Source organism: Melospiza georgiana, chromosome 1 (assembly GCF_028018845.1).
Source record: "Melospiza georgiana isolate bMelGeo1 chromosome 1, bMelGeo1.pri, whole genome shotgun sequence".
In the NCBI taxonomy this organism is placed as follows: domain Eukaryota; kingdom Metazoa; phylum Chordata; class Aves; order Passeriformes; family Passerellidae; genus Melospiza; species Melospiza georgiana.
The window spans coordinates 12,345,800-12,373,728 of record NC_080430.1 but is presented as its reverse complement, the minus strand read 5'-3'; the positions used below and the strand labels follow the sequence as shown (position 1 = coordinate 12,373,728).

The 27,929-nt window shown below is 40.4% G+C and overlaps 1 protein-coding gene across 1 annotated transcript; it reads left to right on the top strand.

Moving 5' to 3' along the window:
- Positions 1-27,838, top strand: PITRM1 (pitrilysin metallopeptidase 1). Its single transcript, XM_058034795.1, has 27 exons — positions 1-85; positions 277-379; positions 1,205-1,311; positions 1,844-1,995; positions 2,433-2,547; positions 2,665-2,761; positions 3,153-3,313; positions 4,677-4,803; positions 5,491-5,579; positions 6,120-6,248; positions 8,154-8,267; positions 8,681-8,777; positions 12,652-12,786; positions 14,730-14,868; positions 16,273-16,389; positions 17,495-17,627; positions 18,323-18,443; positions 19,178-19,254; positions 19,541-19,706; positions 19,830-19,930; positions 20,881-21,001; positions 21,769-21,840; positions 22,883-22,995; positions 23,464-23,589; positions 24,818-24,963; positions 26,524-26,626; positions 27,118-27,838. Exons 1-27 carry the CDS (start codon positions 48-50, stop codon positions 27,209-27,211), a joined length of 3,093 nt encoding a protein of 1,030 aa, XP_057890778.1. The 5' UTR covers positions 1-47; the 3' UTR covers positions 27,212-27,838.
- The last annotated feature ends 91 nt before the right edge of the window (positions 27,839-27,929 follow it).

Genomic DNA, 27,929 nt, shown 5'->3' with positions numbered 1-27,929 from the left:
CGTGCTCCGCTGTGTGGCCTGGCCCGGCCCTCCGGCCCCGCGCAGCCATGTGGAGCCGCTACCGGGGGCTGCTGGGCTGCGGCCGGTGAGCGAGCATGGAGCGGGCGGGGACCTTCGCCCTGCGCGGCCCCGGCCCCTGGCGCTCGGCCGAGGGGCTGCGGAGCTCCGAGCCCCTGCCCCGGCACAGGGCCCTGCTCCCCGGGGCCGGTGTCGGTCGCGGCTGCGGCACCGCCGGCCGGAGCGCGTTTGTTCACAGGGAACTTTTTGTCATTTCAGGTCGCTGAGCCGCAGGGCGTGGAGGTGGAAGAGCATTGCCGCGAACGAGAGAGCGCTGCAGTACCGGGTGGGAGAGCAGATCCACGGCTTCACCGTGAAGCAGGTGAGCGCCGCCGGCGTTGCTCTGTTTGTGTACATAAACTTCCCCGGGCTGACAAGGCACTGGGTGAGGCCCGGCGTCTGCGCGTTAAATACTTGCTTTGGGTGATCAGTCGTAAAAATGATTCAGGAATTCCTTGTCGTTACTTCTCTGCCGACAAGTACTTTAGGTGCCATTAATACATATTCTTATAGGGAGCTAATTCTAGAGAAAATACTGCACTCTACGAGCTGCAGATGTGTCTGCTGCAGATGTGGCCAGTCGGTGTGGCCCTCTGAAAGTCCTGACAGGTAACAGGACTTCACTGTGTGCATGTGTTTTGATAAATGTATTCAAGTAATAACGTTATTTCCTCAGATGCTTTTAATACCTCGGTTGGAAAGCTGCCATGGAAATATGTTGAATTTCTTTCTACTTTTTTCAAAGGAAAAAGCAGGAGTGGAGAGTAAAGGTTATTTGTGAGAAGTGATGGCTAGTGACAGAGCTAGCGATACAACAGGGTCCTTGCTTTTTCTGTGTCTTCCCTAGCCACTGACAGTTGAATATATGCCTTTGCTTTTTGTAGTTTGGATTGACTTTTTATCTATACCACAAGAGTATGGTTCCTCGATGGTAGTATACTTTCATTGGGTTAAAAATTTCATTTAAATTTTATTTTCCATTTGCGTAATTATTTTTTCCCTTCAAACCATAGGAGCAAAAATTTTTTTCATACTATGTAAGTCAGTATTAGGTATAAGACCAACAAACTGTAATTCCTGTATCATGAATGATGTATTTGACCTAGTTGAAGTCACACTGCAATACAGATGTTTTCTTCCAATGCAGGTGACAGCTGTTCCTGAGCTGTTCCTGACTGCAGTGAAGCTTAGTCACGATGGGACAGGAGCCAGGTACTTACATGTGGCTCGGGAGGACTCCAATAATCTGTTCAGGTAAGACATTAATATAGGTATTACACATTCAATCTCCACATCACCTTGTGTTTTTTTCAGCTGTAATCTGGCATCATGGCTGGATTATTCTGTGATAACAGGGAGGACAGCCCTTCCTTTGTAGGGCTTCTTAGAATTCTTCAGGTTGGACCAGATATCATGATGTCTGTTGTTCAGATCCTGCTCAAAACAGGATCAATGTTAAATTCAGGTCCAGTTCCTGCCTTGAAAACTTTCAGAGACAGAGATTATGCAACCTTCCATGAAGTTGTTTTATTTGAGCCTTTTGGGTAAAAATAAATGTGTTTACTCTTGTGCTGAAAACTTCTGTACTAACTCCAGAAATAGAAGTGCAGAGGCTGTACTCTGAAAGAGATGGCTGAGCGCTCAGGAGTGTGAAGAGTCAAACTCTGTATCTGATGTGTGCCATGCTAGCTGTTACAGTGATGATGCTGCCATAAATCACAGGTGCAGGCTGGAGTGGGGGCATTTTCCTCCCAGTGACTGCATTCCTCTCCCTGCTCTCTTGCAGCATCCAGTTCCGAACCACTCCCATGGACAGCACCGGCGTCCCTCATATTCTGGAGCACACGGTGCTCTGTGGCTCCCAGAAGTATCCCTGCAGAGACCCCTTCTTTAAAATGTTAAACAGGTCACTGTCCACTTTCATGAATGCATTCACAGGTAAGTCAAAAGAAATAAAGCCACTTAAAGTGCATGAGATTTTATTGCAGTAGAGCTGTCTGTTGGCTCTCCCTAATTTGGCTTTGGAGAGCCATTATTATTGGCTGTGAGTGTTCTGAGATATTAGAAAGCTAACAAGGCAAGACAGCAAAATAAGTCTCGTTCATTTGTCCATTACAAAATCCCAGCAGAGCTGGAGCTTTATAGTATCCAGAAATACATTTAATTATTTATATGGATATATGGCTAAAGCAAAGTTTTCGTGGTAAAATAGCTGCAGTGTTAAATATGTGTATTCCTCAGCAAAAATACAGTTCATTTAGTACATTTCTTCTTTTCCAGACATTTAAATGGATGAGAAATTAAAAATCAACAATGGCAAAACATGTCTTAGACTTTCAAAAGTTCTGATGATTTTTATGTTTATTTCTATGCAGCTAGTGATTACACACTCTATCCATTTTCAACACAAAATCCCAAGGACTTTCAGAACCTCCTGTCGGTGTACCTGGATGCAGCTTTCTTTCCATGTCTACGTCAGCTAGATTTCTGGTAAGACAGTTTGAGAAGTATGCAAACCTTAAATTTAAAAAAAAGAAAAAGCTTCCCCCTGCCTCCAAATCAGCAAAACCTTCAAACTCTCAACATTTTCTGTTGTTCATTTTTCAGGCAAGAAGGTTGGAGGTTAGAACATGAGAACCCAGCTGATCCTCAGACACCTCTAGTCTTCAAAGGAGTTGTTTTTAATGAAATGAAAGGGGCATTTGTAAGTTTTGTGGATGTTTGGTTTCAGTTCTTTCAGATGGTGAAGTAGTTTCAGCTGTAGGTTATCGATGGCATTATTGCACCAGAGATTCCAATTCCTCCCTGTGAAAATTTAAGTCTGCAGTAAAGTCAACACTGTTGCCTAGATTTTAGTTTTTGAAGTTAGCCTGTCAAAAGTTTGTTTACATATTGAAAGGCACTTTGTTAATGGATTTTAATGTAAAATACTCTCTTACATTAGTATGGAACCATAACTCATTTTGTTAGAGTACATGGGACTGCATGTGAGGAGGTTGTGAAAGTTAGAGCTCTGAGGTCTTATCATTGAGCACCTTTTCTCTTTTAAATGTGTTTTGATGGCTTTCACTGAAATGTGGTGTTTTCCTATTAAGACAGATAATGAGAGAATATTTGCACAGCACCTGCAGAACAAAATCCTTCCTGATCACACTTATGGTGTAATTTCTGGTGGAGATCCATTATGTATTCCTGACCTTACATGGGAGCAGCTTAAGCAGTTCCATGCCACACATTATCATCCAAGCAATTCCAGGTATGTGAGATTGATGATTTAACTTGCTAGGTTACTGGGTTAGTGGCTTTCTTTGTACTTTTGTGAGGAGAAAACCAGAAGCACAGTGTTCTTATCCACATGGCCAGCAACAAAGATAACCTGTGCCCTTCAGCAGTTAGAACTGCATGGAGGCAAGGAATTTTTTCTAGAAAGAGCAGTGAAGAGTGAGTTGAAAGCAGGAGGCAAAGGTGGCTGATTTTCTCAGGTGTGTCTGTTTGCCTGATCATGCAGATGTGATTTGGGATCAATTGACCTGAACTCATATGAGCTGGGGGGAAGGGAGCATACTAATAAGCACTTAGCTTATTATATAATAGTATAATAATATATATATATATTTATGTGTGTGTGTATATATATATATATATATGTATATATATATACGTGTGTGTGTGTGTGTGTGTATATATATGTATATATATATATGTATATATGTGTGTGTATATATATATATATATATATATATATATATTAGGGGATTAAGATACAAGTAACAGAGATTAATTTAAGGGTTCCTGTCCTCTTTGAAGTAACAGATTGAGTTAGAAGTTAAAAAAGAATGATTTAATTTTCTCCTGCATCATTGTATTGAGTTCTAAATAACGGATAGTTGTTTGATTCAGGTACTGATTTGGTTGGTATTAATAAGGTGTTTTAACTGAAAGTCAATTTGAAGGTTACATGCAGGGAAATAATTCTTTCTCCTGTACAAATTTTGTGGCCAATCTGTTACTCTGATTAATTCACTTGTGGAACATCAGCTTGTGTCATGACAGTGCCTTTACAATCTGTTGATTTTTCTCATCATCCTAAGTGTTCTGCTGTACTGGCATTGAGATTTTAGTCAGGGGATGAGATTTACCTGTGGCAAACCTTGTGCTCATATTTGGTCCAGCTGTGGGTATGTGTTTGCTGGAGTGACCCATGGAGTCCAGCCATGTTTTATAGACTGACAAAACCTAGGACATGGATCATTGTATTGTATACTTAAAGTGTGACGACCATAAGAATTTTGTCTTCTGAAACTTAGGGACACTGGGTTTCTGGCTTCAATTACTAATTTTTTTTTCTCAAATATTGTATATTCCTGCAACTGAACAAATTTGAACATAATATACCTGAACATAATGAAAATAATAAGGTGTTTTGTGGCCCACAAACTGAGAAATGTGGATTTTTATCAAGAGATTGTTGCATAGGTTGAAGACCCACCAAACTATTTTCCACTCCAGATGTAGCAGAATTACTGGAAAGCACATGAAATTCAGAGTATAATATAGGTAGCTACTGCAAATTTCACATTAAGTCAACTACATAATCCCAATATTTTTTTGAAATGCAGATTTTTCACTTATGGTAATTTTCCACTGGAGCAACATCTGAAGCAAATACATGAGGAAGCATTGGCAAAATTTGAAAGAATTGAATCAAATACTGACATCCCAAAACAGAAACTCTGGGATAAACCTGTAAGTAAAACCAGCAAACAAACAAAAAACACTAAACCCAAAAACCCCCTAGGTTAATATTTTACCCTAACCTGCTGGAGTTACTAATTTGTTTAGAATTGTGTAAATGAGCTGAAGTATTTTAATTTTTGGTTACATGGGGGACAGACTGCAGTTACTTTTGAGTTTCAGTACTGTAATGATTGCCTGCAGTTTTTTGTTTTTCTTATTTCCAATTTTGAAGTCCCTTGTCATTTGAAACACTGAAGCACTTATTAATGGAAAGCATTTAGGACTAATGAAAGAAATACTGGTTCTTAGTGTCAGGAAATATGCTTTCTAATGGTATCTAACCTTCCAAACATTGGTGTCAAAAATAATTTTCATGTTCTCTTTTTCCCCTCTCCTCATTTTCCTCCCTGGCTTGTCCAGAAATGTAAACATTCCTTTCAAAAGTAGCTCAGAATATTATTTATGGCCAGACTTTCTTCAACTTCTCTTATATTGTCCACTTTTAAACATTGAGATTGCACTAATTTTTCAAGATACTGTGTGTTTGTGTGTTTGCTCATGGATCTTGAATTTATTCTTGAGCATCTGTGAAATTATTTAAAATAATTGGAAAGATGGTGCTATGAAGGTGCAAGTCACATTTTGTTTGTAACTTCTGCTGTGAGTTTATTGTGTATCATTTATTGTACTTTATAGAGAGAACACAGGGTAACATGTGGCTTAGACTCCTTTGCTGCTGACCCTTCCAAGCAGACCACTGTCAGTGTCAGCTACTTGTTGACAGAGTAAGTATATCAAAAGGAAATTCTGAATAAAAGGTTCATTTTAGATCTTAAAGCAAGGTGCACGCATGTTTCTTGTCCCCAGTCCCTCTTGATAAATGTCATCTCTAAAGAAAATAATGCCATGGGAAAATAGCTCAGTCCTGCTTTAGTAAATAAGAGTTTAATTGCTGAATAATTTGCTTTAGTGGATAGACACAAGACAAATCAGGTGTTACTTTACAGAATGTTCAGTGGATGAGGCATTTGAAAACATTGTCTTCCTTTCAGTTTCCTGCCATGTGCCAGCTCTTCTGTATGACCCTGCTGCTAACTTATCTCCCCTTGCAGCCCAATTTAAATTGCTGTCCTGGTAGTTATAACAAGTGAAAGATGTGGAGCCCTCCTGTTTCCCTAAGGTCTGATGTGGGCTTCACAGCTGACAGTTATTTATCCCTTGCTCCCTCTACCTTTGTTTTCTGGTCCTTTTGAAATGGACTCAGTGGTACTGAATGTCACATATGGTTTTTAAGAACTGACTAAGAACTAACTGTTTTTCTTCAGTATTACAGACACTTTTGAAACATTCACCCTAAGCCTGTTATCTTCACTGTTGGTTGATGGGCCGAATTCTCCTTTTTACAAAGCCTTAATTGAGTCTGGTGTTGGTACAGATTTTTCTCCTGATGTTGGGTAAGTGTTGCAATTTACATTTCATCACTATAAGCAATGTTAGAAAAACTAAAAAGCACTTCTAAGTTGGAAGAACTCATCTCTTATACTAGCAATTTACACCAGAGTAATAGAGTAATCTTATTTTAATATTAAAACATTGTAAGAATTTCTCCTCTTACAATGAACTGTGAAGTATTCTCAGATGTAACTTTTGTCTCATCAAAGTACTTAGATAGAAGCTAAGTTGGTTTAATCAAAGTTGTATTGTTTACAGCTTATGAACCAAAAAAAATTGGATAGATAGGATAAAATATGGATAAAATACGGAATACTTTCAGTGCCTTAATTTACCTGGGTGTTTCATCCTGGACATTTCAGTATTACTCTGAAGTGTTTGTGAGCTATTCTCTGTAACCACGTGGCTTTAATTGTATTTATTCTGTGGTTTAGTAGTAGTTAGGCTTGTCACAAATGTGCCTTTGTTCAATCAGGTGCTATTAACTTGCCATCACCTCAGTAAAGAATGTTGCACAGAATATTGTTAGTTGGGAGGATCACTAAGTCTAACTCTTAAGTAAATGGCCCCGTACAGGGATTGAACCCACAAGTCTTATTAGCACAATGCTCTAACCAACTCAGCTAATCTCAGGGTCAGTACAAAAGGGCATTTCAGCTGACACTTGCTCCAGCTGCAGCTCCCAGCCCATCTCCTGAGCACGCAGCAGGCTGGGGGTGGGTGCATTATCTGCACTGAACTTGGGCTCAGCTGCTCATCACATTTTGCCTTTTTTGTCAGCACAAAGAAGGAAGTGCTTCCCAGGCATGATTCATCTGCCTGATTTTTAGACTTGGGATGACAAAACTCATGCCTTTTTGTTCAGTGGCTCTCTCAGGTGTTTCGAATGGAAAACCTTATTATGCTCGCCCATAATTTTAGTGTCTTACTCTGCCTGGCTTGACCTGTCTCTACATGAAGTAGTTGGCTTTGTGCAAGTCCTGTGTGATGCATGCCAGTGCCATGTAGACATCTTAATATTCCATAGCAGTAGAAATCCTTCTTTAGACACTGAAGTAGGGATTATGTTGTATTTTTTGTCAGCTGATTCTTTTCCAGTTTGACTGGATTGATGTAGAGTTTAACTGTTCTGTGAGCTGGCTTTAATTTGTCTTAGTGACTGTGGTGATGAATCTACAGGCATAAGTTTGAGCCCAGAGATGAGTATTGCAGAATCCAGGGCCTGAGCCTGTCACTGAATTCCTTCTGTGGTTTTTAGACATGTAATAGTGGTTTCTACTAGTGCATGAGCACCTATTGCTTTTTGTTTGTTGGCTTTGAACTGCTAGGTGTTCTGTATTTCTGCAAGTGCCATTTTGTCTCTGTAAAGATGAGCTTTGTGGTTAACCCTGCCTGACAGCTTGGATAGAATTGTTTTTACTGTTATAAGTTTTTGTAATACAGTTGATAACAATTGCAGTAAACATGGAAAGCTTCACCTTAACCACTTACTTTACAAATACTGCTTCAGAAGTACTGTTCCACTCACCTGATTAAGTAAAATGTATGTGTTTGGTGTTACACACAGCAAAAATTTCCACCTTAAAAAGACTTCTGTACCTGAAAGAAATTACAGATGAATGGGAAGATGAACAGAAAATATCAGCTTTACTTCTGTAGCAGTTTTTCTTCTCCAAAACTATATACTGTGGGTTTTCTTAAGTGGCTGTTACTACTGAAATTAGACAAAAATGCTTTTAAGTTCCATTTCTTGCCTCTTTGGTAATTATTTTACTTTCTGTCTAGCTTTTAAATCTTGTTTGTTTGTATATGTTGAAGCAATGGGTATTTTTTCCCTTCTCTTGCCTCTCCTGGCAGCTTTAATGCTTTTTAGTACTTACCACTGAGTTGGTTATGTTTTACTCTAGGTTTAATGGCTCAACAAGGGAAGCTTATTTCAGCGTGGGTCTACAGGGTATTGCTGAAAGAGACATTGATACTGTGAAACAGATCATTGACAGAACAATCGATGAAGTTATTGCGTGAGTAATGCTAAATTTTTCAGAATACTCTTAGTTAATATAATAATATGTAGGCATGTAATAATACAGACTTGTATATAATTATAATAACATGCCTTAAAAATTGAGTTATATTGCAATAAAGGCCCCAAAGCAGAAGTAATATTGATCAGTACTCTTACCACTTGTGTCTGCTACTTCCTTTATTGTAGTTTGTTCTCATCAGTGTAACCTTCAGGAGTTTAATGATGTTAGTTCAGTTTCTCTGAATGATACAACATGATTGCATTATTTCATATCAATTTTAATTCAGTGTGAAAGACATTATGTTGTAGTGCTTCCTTTATTGATCTAATAATTCATTTTCATAACTTCACTTAAAGTGATCAGTGTTAATGGATATGATTTCCTTCTCTTATCACTTCTTCCCAAAGGGAAGGGTTTGAGGAAGATAGGATTGAAGCTCTACTTCACAAAATTGAAATACAGTTGAAGCATCAGTCTACGAGTTTTGGACTTGCCCTGACGTCTGTAAGTCTGTGTGTATATTTTAAGAATAGTTACAAAAAAATCTACCACCTATGTCTTTGTAAATTACAGGGTCATTTTGTCAGCTCCTGATATGTAAAACTTTCCACTTAAGGGCTCTTCCTTTGTCATATTGTGTACATCTTTCTTTTCAGTAGCTGTCAGACTGTCTGTGGACTTCCCAGTGTATGAGTTAATCAGGCAGGTAGCCTGTTGTCTTTGCCTGAATAGCAGCTTTGATTGCAGTAGCACTGGTTATTCTGTGAGGGGCATATCATACTGGCTCTGGGAACTGTGTGTTTTGGCTAGATGCCTGTGTGTTTTCTAAAAGCCAAATAGAAGGACTGTATTTTTCTATGGACTGCAGGATTGTACTGCTGCAAGTTCATTTCTAGATTCACGAGGGAAAATGTACAGTAATGCAATTCTTATCCTCAGATTTTAATACCAAACTGTTACAGAAAATCCATTCTGCAGCAGAATGTTGTGTCTGAAAGGAGTCTGCAAGTCATCTTTTATTTGGAATGAGTGAGGTGCAGCATTTGCAGTCACTGTGGAAATCAGGGTCTCCTGCAGCCACTCATTCTTTAATCTCCTCTGTTCCTTTCTGCTCTGCAGCAACTTGAGCTCCTCGGTGGCTCTTTTGCTTTGTGTCTCTCAGGTGATGTATATTCTTTGCTTCAGCAGGGTTTCATTCCTAGATATATACAGTTAGGCAAAAAAGCAGAACCCTGGATTAACAGGAGATTTGTCAATGGGTGAGCACAAACAAAAGCTGTTTCAAATCAGATTGCCATACAGCCAAATAGTCAAATTGTGAATGTTTAAGTTCCTGTCATGTTTCATGGTAAATATGGCAAAATATGCCTGACTTTAATAGTCAGTAGTTTCTGGCATGTCTTCAGATGTTGTGAGTAATTCTATCTGATGAAATATTTATGCAGATAACTTAATCCCTCAACATTTTTAAATCTTGAAATCAATTCAGCTGCTACACCTTCATTGTAGAAAAGAAAGCTCTTGAATATTTCTTGCTTTGAAAGACCAGTCTTGCAGCATTTAGTGCTAATACTCCCATAGAGGAGAGTTATGTTTCAGTTTGTTTCCCTGAAGTCATGTTTTAGAAGTTGGCTTTGAAGAGGGACTCGTTACAGGGACCTAGTTATAAGTAAAGTGGTCATAGATATCATAGAATGGTTTGCTTTGGAAGGGACCTTTGAAGATCATCCAGGTCCAACCTCCCTGCCATAACCAGGGCCATCATTCACCAAATCCAGTTACTCAGAGCACTTTTGACATGTCTTCAAACACTTCCCAGGGAGGAGCACCCACAGCTTTTGTCAGCAACCTGTTCCACTGTCTCACAACCCTCATAGTAAAGAATTTCTTCTTTATGTCCAATCTAAATCTGCCACCTTTCAGTTTAAAACCTTTTCTGCTTGTCCTGTCTGTACAGGATGTGTAAAAAGTCTTTTTATAAGCCCCCTTCATATACTGAAAGTCCACAGTAAGGTTTCTCCAAAGCCCTTTCCCTCTCCAGGCTGAACACCCTCAAGTCTCTCAGCCTGTCTTTGTAGGAGAGGTGTTCCAGCACTTTGATCATTTTTGTGGTCCTCCTCTGACCTTTGACAGGTGAGTGTCTGTCTTGCACTGCAGGCCCCAGAGCTGGATGTAGTTCCTCAGGTGGGCTCTAATGGCAGTGGGGTAGAGGGGCAGCATCACCTCCCTCACCCTGCTGGCCCTGATTCTTCTGGTGCATGCCAGGATACAATTGGCTCTCTGGGCTGGGAACACTCATTGTGGGCCCATTTCCAATTTCTCACCCACCAGTATCCCCAAGCCCTTCTCTACAGGTCTGCTTTCAAACCTTAAATCACTAAACTTGTTCTGATTATTGATCATTGCCCAGCCCCAGTGCAGGATCTTGCACTTGGCCTTGTTTGAACTTCATGAGGTTCATGTAGGTGCACTCCTCAAGTTCCTCTGGATGGCATCCCTTCCCTCCAGTGTCCACCACACCTCTCAGCTTGGTGTCATCTGCAAACCTGCTGTGAGTGCCCTCAGTGCCACTGGCTGTGTAATAAATAAAAGTGTTCAGTAGTCCAGAGCCCTGAGGGACAGGCAGTGCTTGTCACTGATCTCCCTTTGGATGCTGGCCATTGGAGTGCAACTGCTTGCATGTCACCATCCAGCCAACTCCTTATCCATCCCATAGTCCATTCATCAAATCCATATCTTTCCAATCTAACAATGGAGGATTTTGTGTGGGACTTTGAAAGTCCCTGTTAAAGTCAAGATAAGTGGCATCAGTTTTGATATTCGGAAAAAGCTGTTCACAAGAGGGTGGTCAGACATTGGAACAAGCTCTCCCAGGTGGCTGGGATAGCGTTAAATCTCCTCCCAGTGGCTGGAGGGGGCTGTGCTCTGGGTTTGTGCTGCTAACACAGAGGTGTTTTCATTATTGCTCACTGTCGGCACAGTGTCAGGGCCTGCTCTGCTTGTCCCCCTCACCCCACCAGCCAGGAGACTGGTGATGGGCAAGGAGCTGGGAGGGGACACCAGGGGACAGCCAACCCCAAATGACCCAAGGATTGTCCCACACCTTGCTCAGCACTAAGAGCTGAGGGAAGAAGAGAGGAGGGGATGTTTGGAGTGATTGTGTTTGTCTTCCCAAGCCAGCAGTAGATGTGATGGAGCCCTGCTGTGCTGGGCATGGTGAACATCTGCCTGCCCCTGGAAAGCAGGGAATGAATTCCTTGGCTTGCTCTGCTGTCACACAGCTTTTGCTTTACCTGTTAAACTGCATTTATTTCAGCACATGAGTTCCTTCACTTTCACCCTTCTGATCCTCCCTTCATGTCCTGCTGTGAGGGGCAGAGTGAGTGGCTGTGTGGAGCTGAGCTGCCAGGGATGAACCATGACACTGAAGAAGTGGTCATGTCCTGTCAGTGCTCAAAAACTGCTTGGACAATGCTCTCAGATACATGGTTAAACTTTCAGGCTGCCTGCTGAGAACCAGGACTGAACTGTTGTAATGATCCCACAGCGACCTCAAATAAGGAGTGACTGCTTCTATTCCAGGAGAATTAGCTCAAGCATGTTCTAAAATAATACTCTGCTTTGTATCATATTAGGGAATTTCCACAGAATAGATAAAAATATTTATTATTTTAAAATGGTGAAGGCTTATGAACCTGCATGTAAGTAAGAGATGAGAAATGCGTAGGTGAATTTGACAGGGATTTTAAACTTTGTCTTGTTTTTGGTTTTTCCCCATTCACACAGAGTAGAAATGGAGAAACTTTTTGGTATCTTGCACTTGTGTTGTTTTGGAGAACTTTCAATAGCAACTTAAGCAAACTCAGATTAGAAAATAAAAGTAATATCCTGGGAATATTTCTGATTGTTTAGTATTTTCTTTCTCCAAAGTCTCATCTAATTTCCATACCTTACATGTTTGAGTCACCTTCCTATAAATCATTTCATCTTGCTGATACAAAACTGTAGTATGCATGTACTACTTTGTCTCTACCACCTGTTTCTCTTTTCCTTCTTTCTTGAGCTGAAAAACTAATTTTAATGTGGAGGACTAAATAATACTACAGTATATTTCCAAATGTGCACAGCTATGCAAAAAAAAAAGGGTAATAATTTTAAAAATGGTGGTTTGGTATGGTGAAATTAGAGGCAAGAATGGAGAGAACAGGGGATAGAACTTTTATCTGAACAATGTTTTTCCCCCTGCAGCTATGTTAGGATTACTCACTCTGTCTGCTATTCAAGTAGAAGTGTTAAGGTGGTTTTGGAACACTGATGCTGTCAGTTAGAGAAATGCAGATGGATTGTCCTGCTTACCTAATTATTCTTTCCCATTCAGTTCATAGCCTCATGCTGGAATCAAGATGGGGATCCAGTGGAGCTTCTGAAGATTGCAGATAAAGTGTCTCAGTTCAAGCAGTGTCTTAAAGAAAATCCCAGGTTTCTTCAGGAAAAAGTTAAAACATACTTCAAGGTAGACGAACTTACAGAAAGTTATCTTGTATTAATTTTTAAAACACAATTTTGTTTTTGAAGTCAAACTGAAGACTAATTTTTTATCACCATGTTGCCTGTTTCTAGGTGTGACTTGAGCCGCAATATATTCAAATGAAACATCTTAATTTTAATGGTTTAAGTTTCCACAATTTCAAAGGGGAAAAAAATTACCTGGCTGGTCATTTGGAACCACAGTTATTAGAACACTGATAAAATGCTAAAGTTTTACCAAACTGTGATTCCTGTAGAAGTTCTCTTTTTTCTGATGAGAAGTTCAGATGTGAACAGAGAATTTTGGACCTAGTGTGTTCCTTAGTATTGTCATAGCAAGGTGTATCTCATTTTCCTTGCAAAGGATTTGGTTTCAAGTAAGATTGTCTTGGTGTTCCTCATGTTCATTGAACTGCTGTCTGAATCTCTCTGTCAGTGCCAATTACTTTCTGCTCTTTCTCTTCTTTTCCTCTCCATATGTTCTTCTGGAGCTTTTGCAGAAATAAAAAATATCCAGTAAAGGCATTATAATGCTGAATAGTTCTGGAGCCCTGAATTAGATAATTCCAGAAAAAAAAAACAAAACAAAACAAATCAGGGATAGCAATGCAGAAGTGGTGTGGGTTTTTTGTGGGGTTTGTTTGTTTTGTTGGCTTTGTTTTGTTTGTTTGCTTTTCTTGATATGTTTTTGTTTGTTTTTTTTTTTTTTTCCTTAGTCAGCTTGTTTGTTTTGAAAGGCAGATTTATTAAAAGTAACTGTTATCCTGATTGGAATAAAACCAGATTCTAATATACTCCAAAAAAAACCAAAAGTCAGTAGCATCAGTTGAAATCAGTTTTTCTAAGAATATTAATTAGTGTCTGGAGGTAGTAGGGAGCTGTTAAAGTTTTGGCTTCTGTAGGGAAGAAATACAGGTGTTTTTGTGAATGTCCTTTACTGTACAGTTCTGTTGAAGGGGCTGAGGCAAAGGCACATTTCAGTAGGAAATGATGAGAACAGTTGGATGTTCTTACATGATAAAGTTATGCATTGTTGTACCTTGTGCTGGGAAATTACTAAAGCAGGCAGGCAGGGAGCAAGGGGGAGAATGCTATTAATCCTGTCCATTTTACTATGGCTGGTTAATCTCACATTTCTCTCCTTAACTCTGTAGTCAGGTTTCTGGAGTCTTTACACACAGGCATGGGGGAAATAAACTCATAAAACAGAATCTGATTACATTGTCCCAAATTATTGGTGCTTGTCAGTGCCAGATGTTGCTGTTTGACTCCTATATTGAAATGGACATTTTTTGAGGTCACTGTCTTTTGGTTGGCCTTGCTTTCCTATTATGGAAAATGGAAGCTGCTTGAGTAATTTTGATATTAAAATTCTGTGGTCTGGTGTAAACAGAGAAGAATTCAGCAGCAGTTATGGCCCTTGCGTAATGCCTGCAGTTCTGTGGCAGTGAGAGTGATGTGTAAAGCATTTCTGAGCAGGATAAGGCTTGCACATCCTACATCACTTGGGATCTGTGTGCACTCAAGCTTGGGCAAGTTGGAAGAGGTGTTTATTCAAACCCTCCTGCATTTAACAGAATTTCCCCATCTTACACCCTCCAGATAAAACTTACAGCATGTAGAGTTATGTACAGTTGTTTAACATGGATTTAATTAAACTAATGAGTACTGTGTGCTGCTGAGGGATTCTGACTCCAGAGTGAAACTTAGCAGAAGGCTGTTGGTGCTTGTTCTAGTGGTGAGCAGCCTCTTCCCCACAGCAGCTTGTCTGTATGAAACCAAGGGCTCAGTCTGTGTGGTTGTGATGCTTTTGATAACGTACAAGCCAAATGATGCACAGGCTGTTTATCTGCTGCTGATGGAGCAATAAGCTGAGGCAAGGAAGTTGCCCTCAGAATTAATGCTTTGTTTTGGGGTTTATTTCTGCAGGATAATCCACACAAACTGACTCTGTCAATGAGTCCAGAGGAAGACTACCATGATAAACAAGCTAAAATGGAAGCAGAAAAGCTGGAAAAAAAGGTCAATGCGCTTTCTGAAGAAGAAAAAACACAAATCTTTGAAAAAGGTTAACTTGCTTTTTCATATTTTTATTCGTATGGCAGTTTTTTAGCTGTTATTCTGTAGAATATTTTAAATTTTCAGGCATTCTGCAGCATTTGCTCTGAAAGGGATGGGGTTTTTTCATTGCAAATTTGTGTGTATGTGTTACAGGGCTGTGCAGGGCAGTGCTTACATTACAGTGTATGGCTGGTATATTTCATTTGTTTTAACAATCAAAAATAGAATGATCAATGTCTTCATTAGGGCACAAGGAAGGAAATTGCTTTAAAATACCAATCTGTTTATTCTTTCCCATGTTAACCTGCACTGAGTGGGAGATGAATTCCCAGAATCCCAGAATGGGTCAGGTTGGAAGGGACCACAGTTGGTCATCTGGGCCAACCTCCCTGCTCAGGCAGGGACATCCTAGAGCATGTGGCACAGCATTGCATCCAGGGGTTCTGGAATATCTCCAGTGAGGGAGACTCCACACCCTCTGTGGGCAATCTGTTCTGTGCTTGGTCACTGCACAGTAAAGAACTTCTTTCTAATGTTCAATTAGAACTTTTTTGTGCATCAGTTTGTGCCTGTTGCCTCCTGTCCTTTTGCTCAGCAGCACCAAGTGCAGCCTGGCTCCATCCTCTTGGCACCCTCTCTTCAGATAGTTACATACCATGTACCTTGAAGCTGTTTATTTATGAGCCTCAGGTCTGCTCCTGTAAAACTTACATTTTGTAATTATATTTCTTACATTTTCTGGTTAAAAAAACAACTATAAAAGTAATGCTGGGTTTAACTTATTCTGGAGAATAACTTATGCTTGAAAACTGTGGGCAGTCATCTAATTTTGTTAAAGCAGTGTGTAGTCACAGAAATCCTCCAAAACTGTGGCATTAATCTTCTGAAGCTTTGGTGTGTGACAGGAGATAGGGGAGCACGAAATCAGAGGAGGCTTTCTACTTACAGAGATAAATTGGAGAGTACTCAGAGGTGACCAGCTAGTGTCTGAAAGTCTGAAATGTGAAAGTAATCACAACAATTTAGCTGCATCAGTGTTCTGACAGAGCACTTGAGTAAGAACTGGAACAGATTGGGTTAGAAAGAAGCTCCTTATCTGCCAGGTCTGGGTCGATGCTTGCTGAGTGACAGGACAGACTGGCAGGTGTCACTTAAAGATTAAATTGCATGTTACTGTAAACAGGTTGTGAAGAGGGAGTTGGAAAGAGAATCTAACAAGAGTGTTTTCTTTGCTGTTGTTACATGATAATCTGCAGATTTGCTTTAGGAAAATATTTGCAAAATTGCTGTTAGAAGACTCCAGACTTGACTCTTGAGTTTTTCTGGTCTGCATCATCTCAGTAGGTTTTAGGTCTTGACAGCGCTTCCACTACAAGCTGAAAATAACAATTTGCTATTCTCTTCTTACTAGGTCTGGAATTAATTGCCCTTCAAAGCAAACCTCAGGATACCTCTTGTCTCCCAGCTTTGAAAGTGTCTGACATTGAGCCCAAAATCCCCTTCACTGTGCTGGAGACAGCACTCACAGGTTGGTGTCCCCACTGCCTCATGTCCCAAAGAGCAGCACTGCTGGGTTGTTCCCTGGCTGCTGGCCAGCTGTGGCCCCTTGCCCAGCGCATGGACTGGCTTTGTGGCCCATAGTTGTGCTCTTTTTCTCCACTCCAGCCCAGCACCTCTGGCAGACATGGCAGTGGATCCACAGAGCCATCCCCTCTGAGGGGCAGCATGGACATGGAGCAGCCTCCTGGCCTTCCCAGGGCTGGCAGGGGCTCCTGCTGGCACCTCCCTGCTGCAGGCATGCTCCCACCTTGCCCTGCACTCAGAGCAGTCTCTGGCCAGCACATTCAGTGCTCTTGAGCAATCTCCTCACTTTCCAAAGGCTCACCCAGGCTGCAGAATCTTGGCAGCTGGGGCAGCAAGCCTTCCTTACTGCAGTCCCTCCCTACCTGGTTTTTACAGAATATAACATAGAGGATCCACAGGAAAAAAATGTTACTGTAATTCCTCATAACTTCAGTGCAAGTTTTTCCCTGCTTTGCTAGTGGTTTCCCCAGGGACTGATAGTAGTGGTAGTTCTGAATTTTGTTACAGTTCTGTCAAAATTTTGCAGGTAAATACTGTTCTTTAGTATATTTCTAAGAGACTTTTTTCTTCAAAAATTATCGACAAGTGTCACGACTGTTTAATTTTGATGCAAAAAATGACGTGGTTTTGGGAAAATTCTAATGTTTATATTCTGATGGCCTGGTTCAGGAAGAGTGTACAGTACAAGAAGCTGCTTTCCGCATTTTTTTTTGAATGGATGATGGCAAAAATAAGAAAGAAAAAATTTTTGACTTGTTCAGGAATAAGTTACTATTTACTTGATTTTTATTTCTAAAATATGACCTCTGTTAGAAGAATTCTCTTTTCAAATTGTCCAGGTGTCCATTACCTTACTATGGATAGAAACAGAAAGACCCCTTTGGTCCAGTGTTCAGTATAATGTGCAAAATTTAAACAAGAAGTGGCTCTGAAACACCAACAGAAAATTATTCTTAATGGGATGTTCTTGTAGGAACTCATTTTACTTTTGTGTGTTTGTAGTAGGAAGCTGCTGGTTATTCTTTGCTTTTGTTTTTTTTTATCCCCAGCTGATGGCATTCCTGTCCAGTACTGTGCTCAGCCAACCAATGGGGTGGTTTATTTCCGAGCTGTTTCCAGCCTGAACACACTCCCTGAGGAGCTCAAGCCATATGTGCCACTCTTCTGCAATGTCATTACCAGGTGAGAGCTTTGCTTTCCTAGAAGCTGAAGGAAAAGGCTGTGATACAGCTTGTCAAAATACTAATACTGACTTCAATAATTTCAGCATCTGTTCTTACTATTCAAGGGAAAGGCTAAGTTGGTTTCTGCAGAAAAAAGTCTTCTTTATTCCCCAGTGTTGCAAAATTGTTTCCTCTTCTCCACCAGTCTCTGCATTGCCTTTTTGCCAGTGTCAATACAAGTGTTCCCTCAACAGATTGGAAAATTTCTACAAATGAGAAATAGCCTAGCAGAGTTTAAAGTTTTTGCTTGAATCGACTTCTGATGCAATTTTGCCACGTGGGGACAGAAAGAATGACCCCATCACAAGGGAAAGAGGAGCACAGAGCAGAACAAGTGTCCTGGGCTGGGAGGAATGTGTTTTTGTTGATGAGAATAACTTATGTTATTAAATATAGTTCTTAAGGATGTTGGTAGCAAGCCTGCACATAAAGCATGCTTTTTAATACAGCATTTTAAATTAGCAGGAGGCTTTAATGGAAAAGCTTGGTGGGAAGCTTTTATAAGACATGAAATATTATGTTTTCTTGATGATGCCCTAAATTGTTTAGTTGCTAAATAAGTATTGTCCTAAATAGACTGATTTGTTAATGCTACATGAATTTTGGTTTTGGCATACACTGAAGAGGGAAACAAATCTCTTTTGTTTTTCACAGGATGGGATGTGGAGCCCTTGATTACAGGGAACAAGCCCAGAAAATAGAACTAAAAACAGGTGGTATGTCTGTCAGCCCACATATCATTCCAGATGATTCACACCTCGATGTCTATGAACAGGTAAATTAATCATAACTTTACAGATGTTACACTTGCAGTGACAGTTCTGTAGTTAAGGGTCAGTCAGGGCTTCCAGGCAAAGGGTCAGAATAATGTGCAGTGAAAGTCCTTGTAAGATATAAATTAGATAATTACAGTAACTTAGTGTTCTGTGTTAAGGGGAGTGCTTGATGTGGGTGTTGTGTCCAGGGCAATGGTTCACTTGCATCTGTCACCATATTTTTGACTGCTCCAAAATATTTTGGGAGCAGAGGGAGGGAACAGAAAGGTGTGGTGTTACACACAGTTTGCTGCTAATGTGTTATGTCACTCTTGGCAGCATCATTAGATTTGTCTGTTGGGCATAACAGTTCTGCAATATTTCTTGAGATTTTTGGGGGTCTGCTCTGTGTGGATCCTGGAGTTAAATTAAAGGAATTCCTTTGGAGAAACATGCAGCCCAGAACAGAACTTGCACTTTATGGGAAAAAACACAAGATTTTGTGTCTGAACTGCTGCTTGGTGTTGAGAAGAAGAAATTGAGGAATTACCAGGCTTGCTTTGTGAGAAGAGTGATCATGTTTCCTATCTGCTCTCATTTCTGTAGCACAGCCTGCATTGGAGTGATTTTGTAATGTGTAGCATTAGGTTGGCATCATTGTATCACATCCATGAAAAGTTACTGTGAATTTCTTGGGCCATTACTGTGGTTGTCTTGTGTGAAGGGTTTTTTGTGTTTTATTTTTTTCCTTCAGGGTGTGCTCTTTTCATCTCTGTGCTTGGATAGAAATCTGCCAGACATGATGAATTTATGGAGTGAAATATTTAACAAGTACAGTACATTGGGTTTTGTTTGTTTGTGGGTTTGCATGTGTTTTGGGGTTCTCTTTTTCACTCTTCCCCCAACCATTCTTCTCTTCTTCGAGATCTTACTTTGGGATTTATTTTCATAATTCTATCTCTGTCTTTCTAAATTTACATATTGCATCAAAAGCATGACTATATAGTGGATTAAATGGACAACCAACAGTTTAAATGCACTTTGTTGAACTTGGGATGATGAAAAATAAATTTCATTGGTGTCCTTTTGCATGAGACATGTTTGTGTTCCTTTTCAGCCCAAGATTTGAGGAGGAAGAACATTTCAGAGTGCTGGTTAAGAAGACTGCCCAGGAGCTGTCAAATGGCATTCCAGATTGTGGGCATTTATATGCCTCTATTAGAGCCAGCAAAAACCTTACACCTTCTGGAGAGCTGCAGGAAATGTTCAGTGGGATGGATCAGGTGAGATGTTAATGATGCCCTTCAGCAAGGCCCAAATCCTTGACTGTGGAGTTACAGGCTGGTTTGTGTTAATTCTTCCTGTGGATTTAATCTGTGGTCTTTCTGCCTTCCCTTGCTGCCCAGGTGAAGTTGATGAAGAGAATAGCAGAAATGCCTGATATTAAACCAGTACTGCGCAAACTGCCACGCATTAAGAAGTATTTATTAAACAGTGACAACATCAGGTGAGCTAAAAAGAAAGGGGAATTTTGGTTAAAGAGAGGCCATGGGCTGTGAATATGCTTTTCTCAGTGCACCTCATGGTGTACTGGGGTTTTATAAAATGGGATGTCTGTGGAAAAACTACAGAAATGTTAATTTACATCCCCCTTGCTTACAGAGCAGGAGCTGTGGTGCTATGGTAGCTCATTTTGTTCAGTTTTCAAATGGTTTGAGAAACTTGCAGCAAATTTTGTAGGTAACACTTGTACCCAAAGCTTGTAAGTGACCTGTGTGATTTTACAGAAACAGTCAAAAATGTGCCTTTTGTTTTTCCTTTCAAGGTGCCCATTGGACACATCCTGTTGTATTGTTTTGTAACAGTTGAATATAGTTTGGTTTGGATTTTTGTTTCACTCCTAGAAGGAAAGGAGTGACATTCTGAAACTTGCTCTATGCATATATTGGAAAAAGTAAAGAGAGCACATTAAGGAGTTTTAATGTCAGATGCACTAGTTCCCAAAATGGATCTGTTTGAAGTGACATAAGTTGCAAAATTTTGTTTTTTAAAGCATGAAATGATAAATGAAGTTATGTAAATATCTGTAGTGTTTAAAACCATATTAGGCCAGCCTGTAAAGAGAGGATACAGAGGGCATTATTTTCCTTCAGAGACCTTTTTGTTTGCAAAACTGAGCTAGTCCTGTCTAGTGCACAGAAGGGGTTTGACAGCTACTGCTCAACTTTTGGTCTAGGATGAGCAAAAGAACAGCTATTGGATTGTAATTTTTTTTTCCACATCAGGTGCTAGATTGAGTATTTTTCCTCTCTCTCTGTTAGTGATTACCTGAGATCACTGACCTAGCATTCTGATGATTTAATAGAAAATGTTTAGAAAGACAAAGTGGTACAAATTATAAAAGACTCTCTGAAAGCATAAAACCATACTTAAAAATTTGATATGTATTTTTGACAGATGTTCTGTGAATGCAGCACCTCAGCAGATACCAGAAGCTTCTAAAGAAGTAGAGAAATTTCTAAAGGGCATAGCCAGAAGTAAAAAAGAGAGAAAACCTGTTCGTCCGCATGTGATTGAGGTGAGAAAATGTCATTTGTCATTAGGGCATCAAATACAGTTGACTCGATCATGTCAGTACCATTATGCAATCAGAAAAGTTTGAAGTCAGATGTTGTGTCCATGTCTGAAGAAATCTGCCAGACATCTCTGTGATCAGCTGCTCTGTTTTGCCATGGAGTGTCTTCAGTGCAGCACAGTGGACAATAGAAATGCAGGAGATCAGCTGCTAAGCCTTACCCTGGGGTTACTGCTTCAGTGTGGGATGTGAAAAAAGAATTTCTTCTTTTCCTTGTTGCATAAAACTTTTAGCTGAGCTTTACTTGAAATGGTGGCCAAAAGCAAATAGGGCATGATGTGCAGTTCCTCAGTTGTATGTCAGTTTGTTTTGTTTTCAGGGTGTTCAGGACATTTGGCACAAAATATGCTAGATTCAGTGGAGTTGACAAAGGATCTGCTCTGTCTCTATGCAGATCTGTCTTAATTTCTGATGAAACTGGAATAAGCTCCCAGTTCCTTACCCATGAGTGAAATGACAGTTTGTAACTTTATGGGCCTCATTTAATCTGGGTCTTGGTGTCTCTCAGTGCCAGATGACCCTTGGAAGAAAATAATTTGGCATTTGTTTAGGAAATATAAAGAATATAAAATCAAGTACCTTGCTTATGTTTGTGAAGACATGGTTTGATAATTGCCTTAGAGAGATTTGAGTGGAAGGGGTTGCATTTGTAGTAGTCTTGGTCTGAATTGTTAAATCATCTTTTAATATGAGAACTGGCTCTCTTGTAGAAATCTTCAGAAGCAAAACCTGTGGGAAGTGAAATGGGTACTGGTGTGCAGATCACAAGGAAATTAGTTAATGTAAGTACATTATTGGTGAGGGGTATTGGTATTACAGGGCTGTTACTGATGGTAATGGTCCATCTTAAACTGTTACAGCAGCACTGAAACATAATTCATGCCCTTCAGTTCCACAGCTAACCATCAAACTCAATCACTTCCAGTTAGTCCCTTCCTTTCCTTGGTCTCCTCCCTAAATGATTCTTAGTGTGAATGACAGCTGACAGAAGAGCATTAGTGGAAAATTAGGTGAAAATGAAGATCTGTATTTGGCTACAGGGATGAAAAGCATACCCTGAACTCTCCTTTTAGAAGAGAGGGCTCAGCCCAGTGCTGCAAATGCACTGCTTTGCTTGGCCCAGCCAGAGTTGTATGAGGGTCTGGGAATGGAGTTTCTGAATTTAAGAGAGGATGGGGAGTTCTGAAATAGTGACACTGGAGGTGTGTAAGGATCTGCTTGTGCACACAAGCAGGTGAATGTGTCAGAGAGGCAGAGGAGCAAGCTCTGCCAAGGCCCAGAGACATGAAGGGGGCTGGAAGTTTAAAAGTGAGGTTGTAAGGAAGAATAGAGTCTGTTGCAGGGGATGTTTGAGCAGGAGTTTATACTACAGCTGCTGTCATAAATAGCTTACTTTTTTTGTGGATACACAGTTCCTGGCTCTGTTTCCAATGTCTAGAATGGATGGGTTGGGATTTGATATGGTGACATGTACATGTGTGACACAAGTAGAGAGTTACAAACACATTTCAGTCAAAGTAAATCTGTGGCTAAATCCAAACTCCTGGGTAGTGATTCAGAATCTGCAGAACTGAGGGAGGAGTGCAAAGGATGGGTAGCTGATGTATGGTATCCCTCTCCTTTAGCTTTCCAAGGCCGTTCTTTGTACTGGATTGCTGATACAGACACAAGGGAAATGTCACTGGTTGCAGGGTAGGATAAGTGACAGCTTTAGCATTTATTTGTGTGTATGTCTGGCAGAATTTCCTAGTTCTCAAAAAACTGAGAGTTCTCAGATGGGTAGATTGTCTGTGCTGCTGTGACAATAATGTGTTCTCCTCCTAGGATCCTACTTTCAAGCCATGCCAGATGAAGACCCACTTTGTACTTCCCTTCCCAGTGAACTATATCGGGGAGTGCATTCGAACCGTTCCCTACACGGCTGCAGACTATGCCAGGTGGGGAGCACAACATCAGGGAGCTCTCAGTGCACTGCACAGCACATAGCAAAATGGAAAGGGTTGGGCTGACTGCAGAAAATGGAGTGTTGGTAGGCAATCATTTTCAGTGCATTTGTCACAAAATCTTTATGAAGCAGCTGCTGCATGGCTGGACTCAGAGCAGTCCTGTAAATGCTGGGATTCAGTAATGAGGGGCTGCTGTCCCCTACCTTGGAATAAACAGCCCCACCTACTTGGACATGTCCTGAGTTGACAGTCCTGATGCATGTAACAAAGTTCAGAGTCCTCTTACAGTGATGTGACATTATTCAGCTATTATTAAATAGTGAGCATTGCTGTTGAAAGTGTCATAGATTACAAGCAGCAGTGCATTGCAGATGGGGATCTGGGTGACCTTTTGAGGCAGTTGGGACTATCACTGTTGCTCAATTCACAGCTTCACTGCTTCTGTTTCTCTCATTTCAGCCTTCGAATTCTCGCACGGCTGATGACAGCTAAATTCCTACATACAGAAATCAGAGAGAAAGGAGGGGCTTATGGTGGAGGTGCTAAACTTAGTCAAAATGGAATATTCACATTCTACTCCTACAGGTAACAGTGCATTTCTTTCCTCTTGATGGCTGAGGGGACCACTGACTGCATTTCACTGTGTCTTATTTGTGACTTTCTTGTAGCAGTCTTTCAAGAAATGAAATAGAAGGGATGAAATTAAGTGAGCGATTCAGTGCTGATGAAGTTAGATTGCCTAATAAAACCATCCTTGCTGTATCTTGTTTGTATCCTTGGGAAAGCTTACTTTATCTCTGCTAGTAGCAACCACTGCTGCACCTCTGCACTTAGGTGTTCACTATCTCAGATTTATGTATAACTGGCTTGCACTTGTTTATTTCTGGGTTAAGGAGGCCCTAAAAAAGGAAATTTAAGATTACTCTAAATTTGAGACCATGAAGTAGAATGGTGGTGTTCCCTAAGGTCCTGAGTTGAAAATATGCAACTTCCTTAAAACGAGTGGCTGAAATCATCAGAGATTCAGCAGAAGGCATTGCTGGTGATAAGCTAGAACTGCTTGCTCTTTCTTTTCTGTTCTTCTCTTTTGCCAGTCCAGAACAGTTACCCTGCATTTAGCTTACCAAGGCACTTTCTGATGAAATTTCAACTGGACATATTACAGTTGTAATCCCCACTAGCAGTGTTGTGTGGCTGGAGTCCTGGCTTCAGCTGTTTTCCTAGCCCAGAGGCAGGCTGGCACAGTGCTTGGTCAGGGTTCCTCACTGAGCTTTGAGCAGTCTGGCCTTTCTGTGAAGTCTCAGCATGGTAGGACTTGTCCTGGCAGTAGTCCTCAACTTGCCAGTAGTAGCTAACCTGTGGCACCTGTTTTACAGAGAGTAAAAACAGGTGTGGCAAGAAAAGCAACTGAGAGAAGATAGGGCATATCATAAATATTCCTGGTGTGGGCAGTAGTGGCAGTGGTGGTTTGTGAGCCCACTGTGAACAGCACTGGCTTACCTGACCTGCTTTTATTACACCACTTCTCTCTGCAACATCTTGGAACTACTTTTAGGCAGCTGAAATTCTGTACCTGTGTATCTAAAATTCTGAATCTGCTTGGTTCGTAACAATATTTTTCTTCTGGAAAAGAAATGCAAAACCAAACCCCAGAACCTCTTTTTGTTTATGAAGTTTATCATGAAGTTTATAATTTGTTTTTCCCCACGTGTGATGCATAGTAAATTATGAATGAAGTGAGAATAAAGGAATTTTGGTTTTTCATTTTTTCAGACTGAAGTAATCAATTTTTGTGTTTTCTTTTTCTTCTAAGAGACCCAAATTCATTAGCCACCTTGAAAACATTTGAAAAAGCAGTCGAATGGGCCAAATCTGGAGAATTCACCCAGCAAGATATTGATGAAGCTAAACTAGCAGTGTTTGCTGCTGTGGATGCACCAATAGCTCCTTCAGACAAAGGTACATTCTCATCAACCTCCCAGGCCTGTCAGTGTTTATTTGCTTTTTAATTTTGGTTTAAAGGGAAGAATATAGTTTGCTCAACGGTGTTAGATGCTAAAATGCATGTTTGGAAGATGAGAGATAATGGCAGTTTTGATGAATCTGCTGGTTCCTGTTGCTCCTTTTCAGAAACCACTCAGGATCTGCTGAAGTTTTGTGTTACTGGTCCTCTGTGTCTCATGGAGGTTGATTGAGGAAATGATTTTAGGTTTGGAGAGCATTATATGCAGACAAATGAAAAGAAATACTGGTCCTCTGATGCAAAAAGAGCTGAGGGATTACCTTCCTGACTCAAGCAGGCATACTGACTGTGAATGTCACTAGCCCTTTGTGCATATGTTCTCTGAATTTAGAGCACAGAAGTCTGTCTGCTGGGGTGGAGGGTGTTTTTAGCTTCTCTGCAGATCTGCACATTCATGATGCAGTGGTAGTATCTTTTACTGACATGTAGCTTTGCTGTCCTCACTTCCCTCCCTTGCTCTGTAGCTGAATTTCAGTCCAAAACTTGCCCAGTTAAAACACATTTCCTTCCCATTCACAAAGGAATTACAGGGTTAAGATCAGCATTATTTTAAAATGTGCTTGTATTAGCACTAACTTTTTAAACAAGAAGACTTCAAATTAAACTTTTACCTGTCAGGATCTGGTTTTGGTCTGGGCAGTTAAAAAGCAATGGGTGTGAGGTGCACATGAGTGCAGTGCCACACGTTGGGTGTTGGTGTCAGCGAGGGATGATGAACATTCTTTGGCATTTGAACACAGATCTTAACAGAGCCCTGAACAGGAGAGCTCTGTTCCAGAGGCCTGGGAACTGGTGCAAGGAATGCCTGTCCCTTCATGCTCCTGAGTCACTGGGCACTGCAGATGGATGTGAAAACCTTACCTGGCTGGGAAGTCAGCCCTGCCTTGGGCGGGAGATTGGACTAAGTTGACTCAAATCCTTCCAGCTACCTTTATTTCCCTATGGTTATTTGCCTGACAAAAAGCTTTTCTCTGATTATTTTGGAGTTCTCTGGTTGTTCAAGGAGCAATTAAAATGCTGTGGGCAAATACTCCAACAAAACATTAAAGCATTTGTGTGCAGATTTCTGTGTAGTACAAAACTGTGAGCAAACCTTCACATTGCAGATGCATCACAACTGATTGGAAATAAAATAGTTCCAAAAACAGAAGCTTCATGAAATGCAGTTTGTTTAAAAAGTTGTTAGAACCAACACTCTTCAGAATGAATTATGTTTGAGTTTCCTGAACCACTGTTATATTCAGATTTCTGACAAACTAAATCATTTGCCAAAATAGAATTGCTTTTTTCCTAAATAGGAAACTGTTACTACCTCACCCTGGTTTTAACTTACTGTGCTCGATTCAGCTGGATATTCTCTCAGCATGATGATTTAATGGAAGTCCCTATTCCTTTTGAGCACATATTCCTGTTGTAGTTTGCTCTTGTTCCTGCATGTGGCTGTGACAGATTCCAGTGCACCAGAGCAGTGAGTGGTTTTGTTTTCTTTTCCCTAGGAATGGGTCATTTCCTGTATGGCATTTCAGATGAAATGAAGCAGTCGCACAGAGAGCAACTTTTTGCTGTCAACAGTGATAACTTGGTTGATGTATCAAACAAGTAAGCCTCTGCTCAGTTGTCATATTTAAGTTACTGATTTTCTTCCCTTGGTCTTTCATACTACTTTCACTATTTTCTTCTGTAACCTCGAAAAGGATATGTTAATGATATCCTGTTTATTGCATGTTTAGCAGATGCAATTCCCTCCTACACTCTGAGTTTGTGGGAGATTTGGTTTGATTTACTTTTGAAAGGCCCAGGAACTGTCTGGGTAGACTGCATGAGTAGGTATGAGTGCACTATATGAGCTGGTTCTACTCCACTTGTAGCATTTTGTGTGTGAGTTCTGAATTCCACTGTAGATGTAAGATTCCCTGTAAGTACAGGGTTAAGAAGAGGTTGTTGTGATGAGTGGGCACAACTCAAGTTGTATGCAGCAAAGGACACTCTTCCTGAGATGGGAGTATTTTTAACTTTCACAGCAGAGCTGTGGTTAACCAAATGTAGCAGTTTGTCACTTGTTTATGTGTTTTTTTTTTTTTTATTTCCAGGTACCTTGCAGCTGGGAAGAGCACTCGTGGTCAAGCTGTACTTGGCCCAGAAAATGCAGATATCACCAAAGATCCCTCATGGGTCAAACGATGACTTTGGCTTTTCTCTGGGTGTTCAGCACTACAACATTAGGGGTTTTTAGTAACTTTTAGCAGTGCTATGGTCCAACTGAAATATTCATTGCTGTTTTTTAACAGTGTTCACCAAACCAGTTAGAAGCTCCCCTTCTCAAAATAACAATGTGAAAAATTTTCTAACCATACAGTATTTGAGAGCAAGAATTACATGCTCTGCATGGCAAAGACAGACCTTAATCTTTTACTGAAGCCTCACTCCTCCAATCACATACGAATACTATATAAATGAAATATTTTTGTATATGTAAAACTCTAGTTTTAAATGGTGTTTTGTTTGAAATTATGTTTGTGTTGGGTATATAAAGAGCTGTCTCTCATACTGACAGATTTCATTCTGTGGTGTGGTAATTCCAGCTGCCTTTGCATAAGCCACCTTCACCCTGAGCAGTCTGTGACAGTACATTCCAGCAAGCTGAGTGTGCAGTGCAGTGGGAAAATCCCTAATCAATCAGGGGAGTCTATTTTGTATAAAGTTCATTTAGCTTGACAGTTTGGGCAACATTTAGTCAGATTTTGATATGCCATGATTTAGTATTTACTTTGTTGTCAAGGTGCAGTTAACATAAACTAGCATGAGAAAACATTTTTGCCTGTTTTTGTGCCTTGTTACCCTTTCTGATCAGTACTGGGGGTGTTGATCTTAAAGAAGCTCTGAGAAAAGGGAAACATGAAGC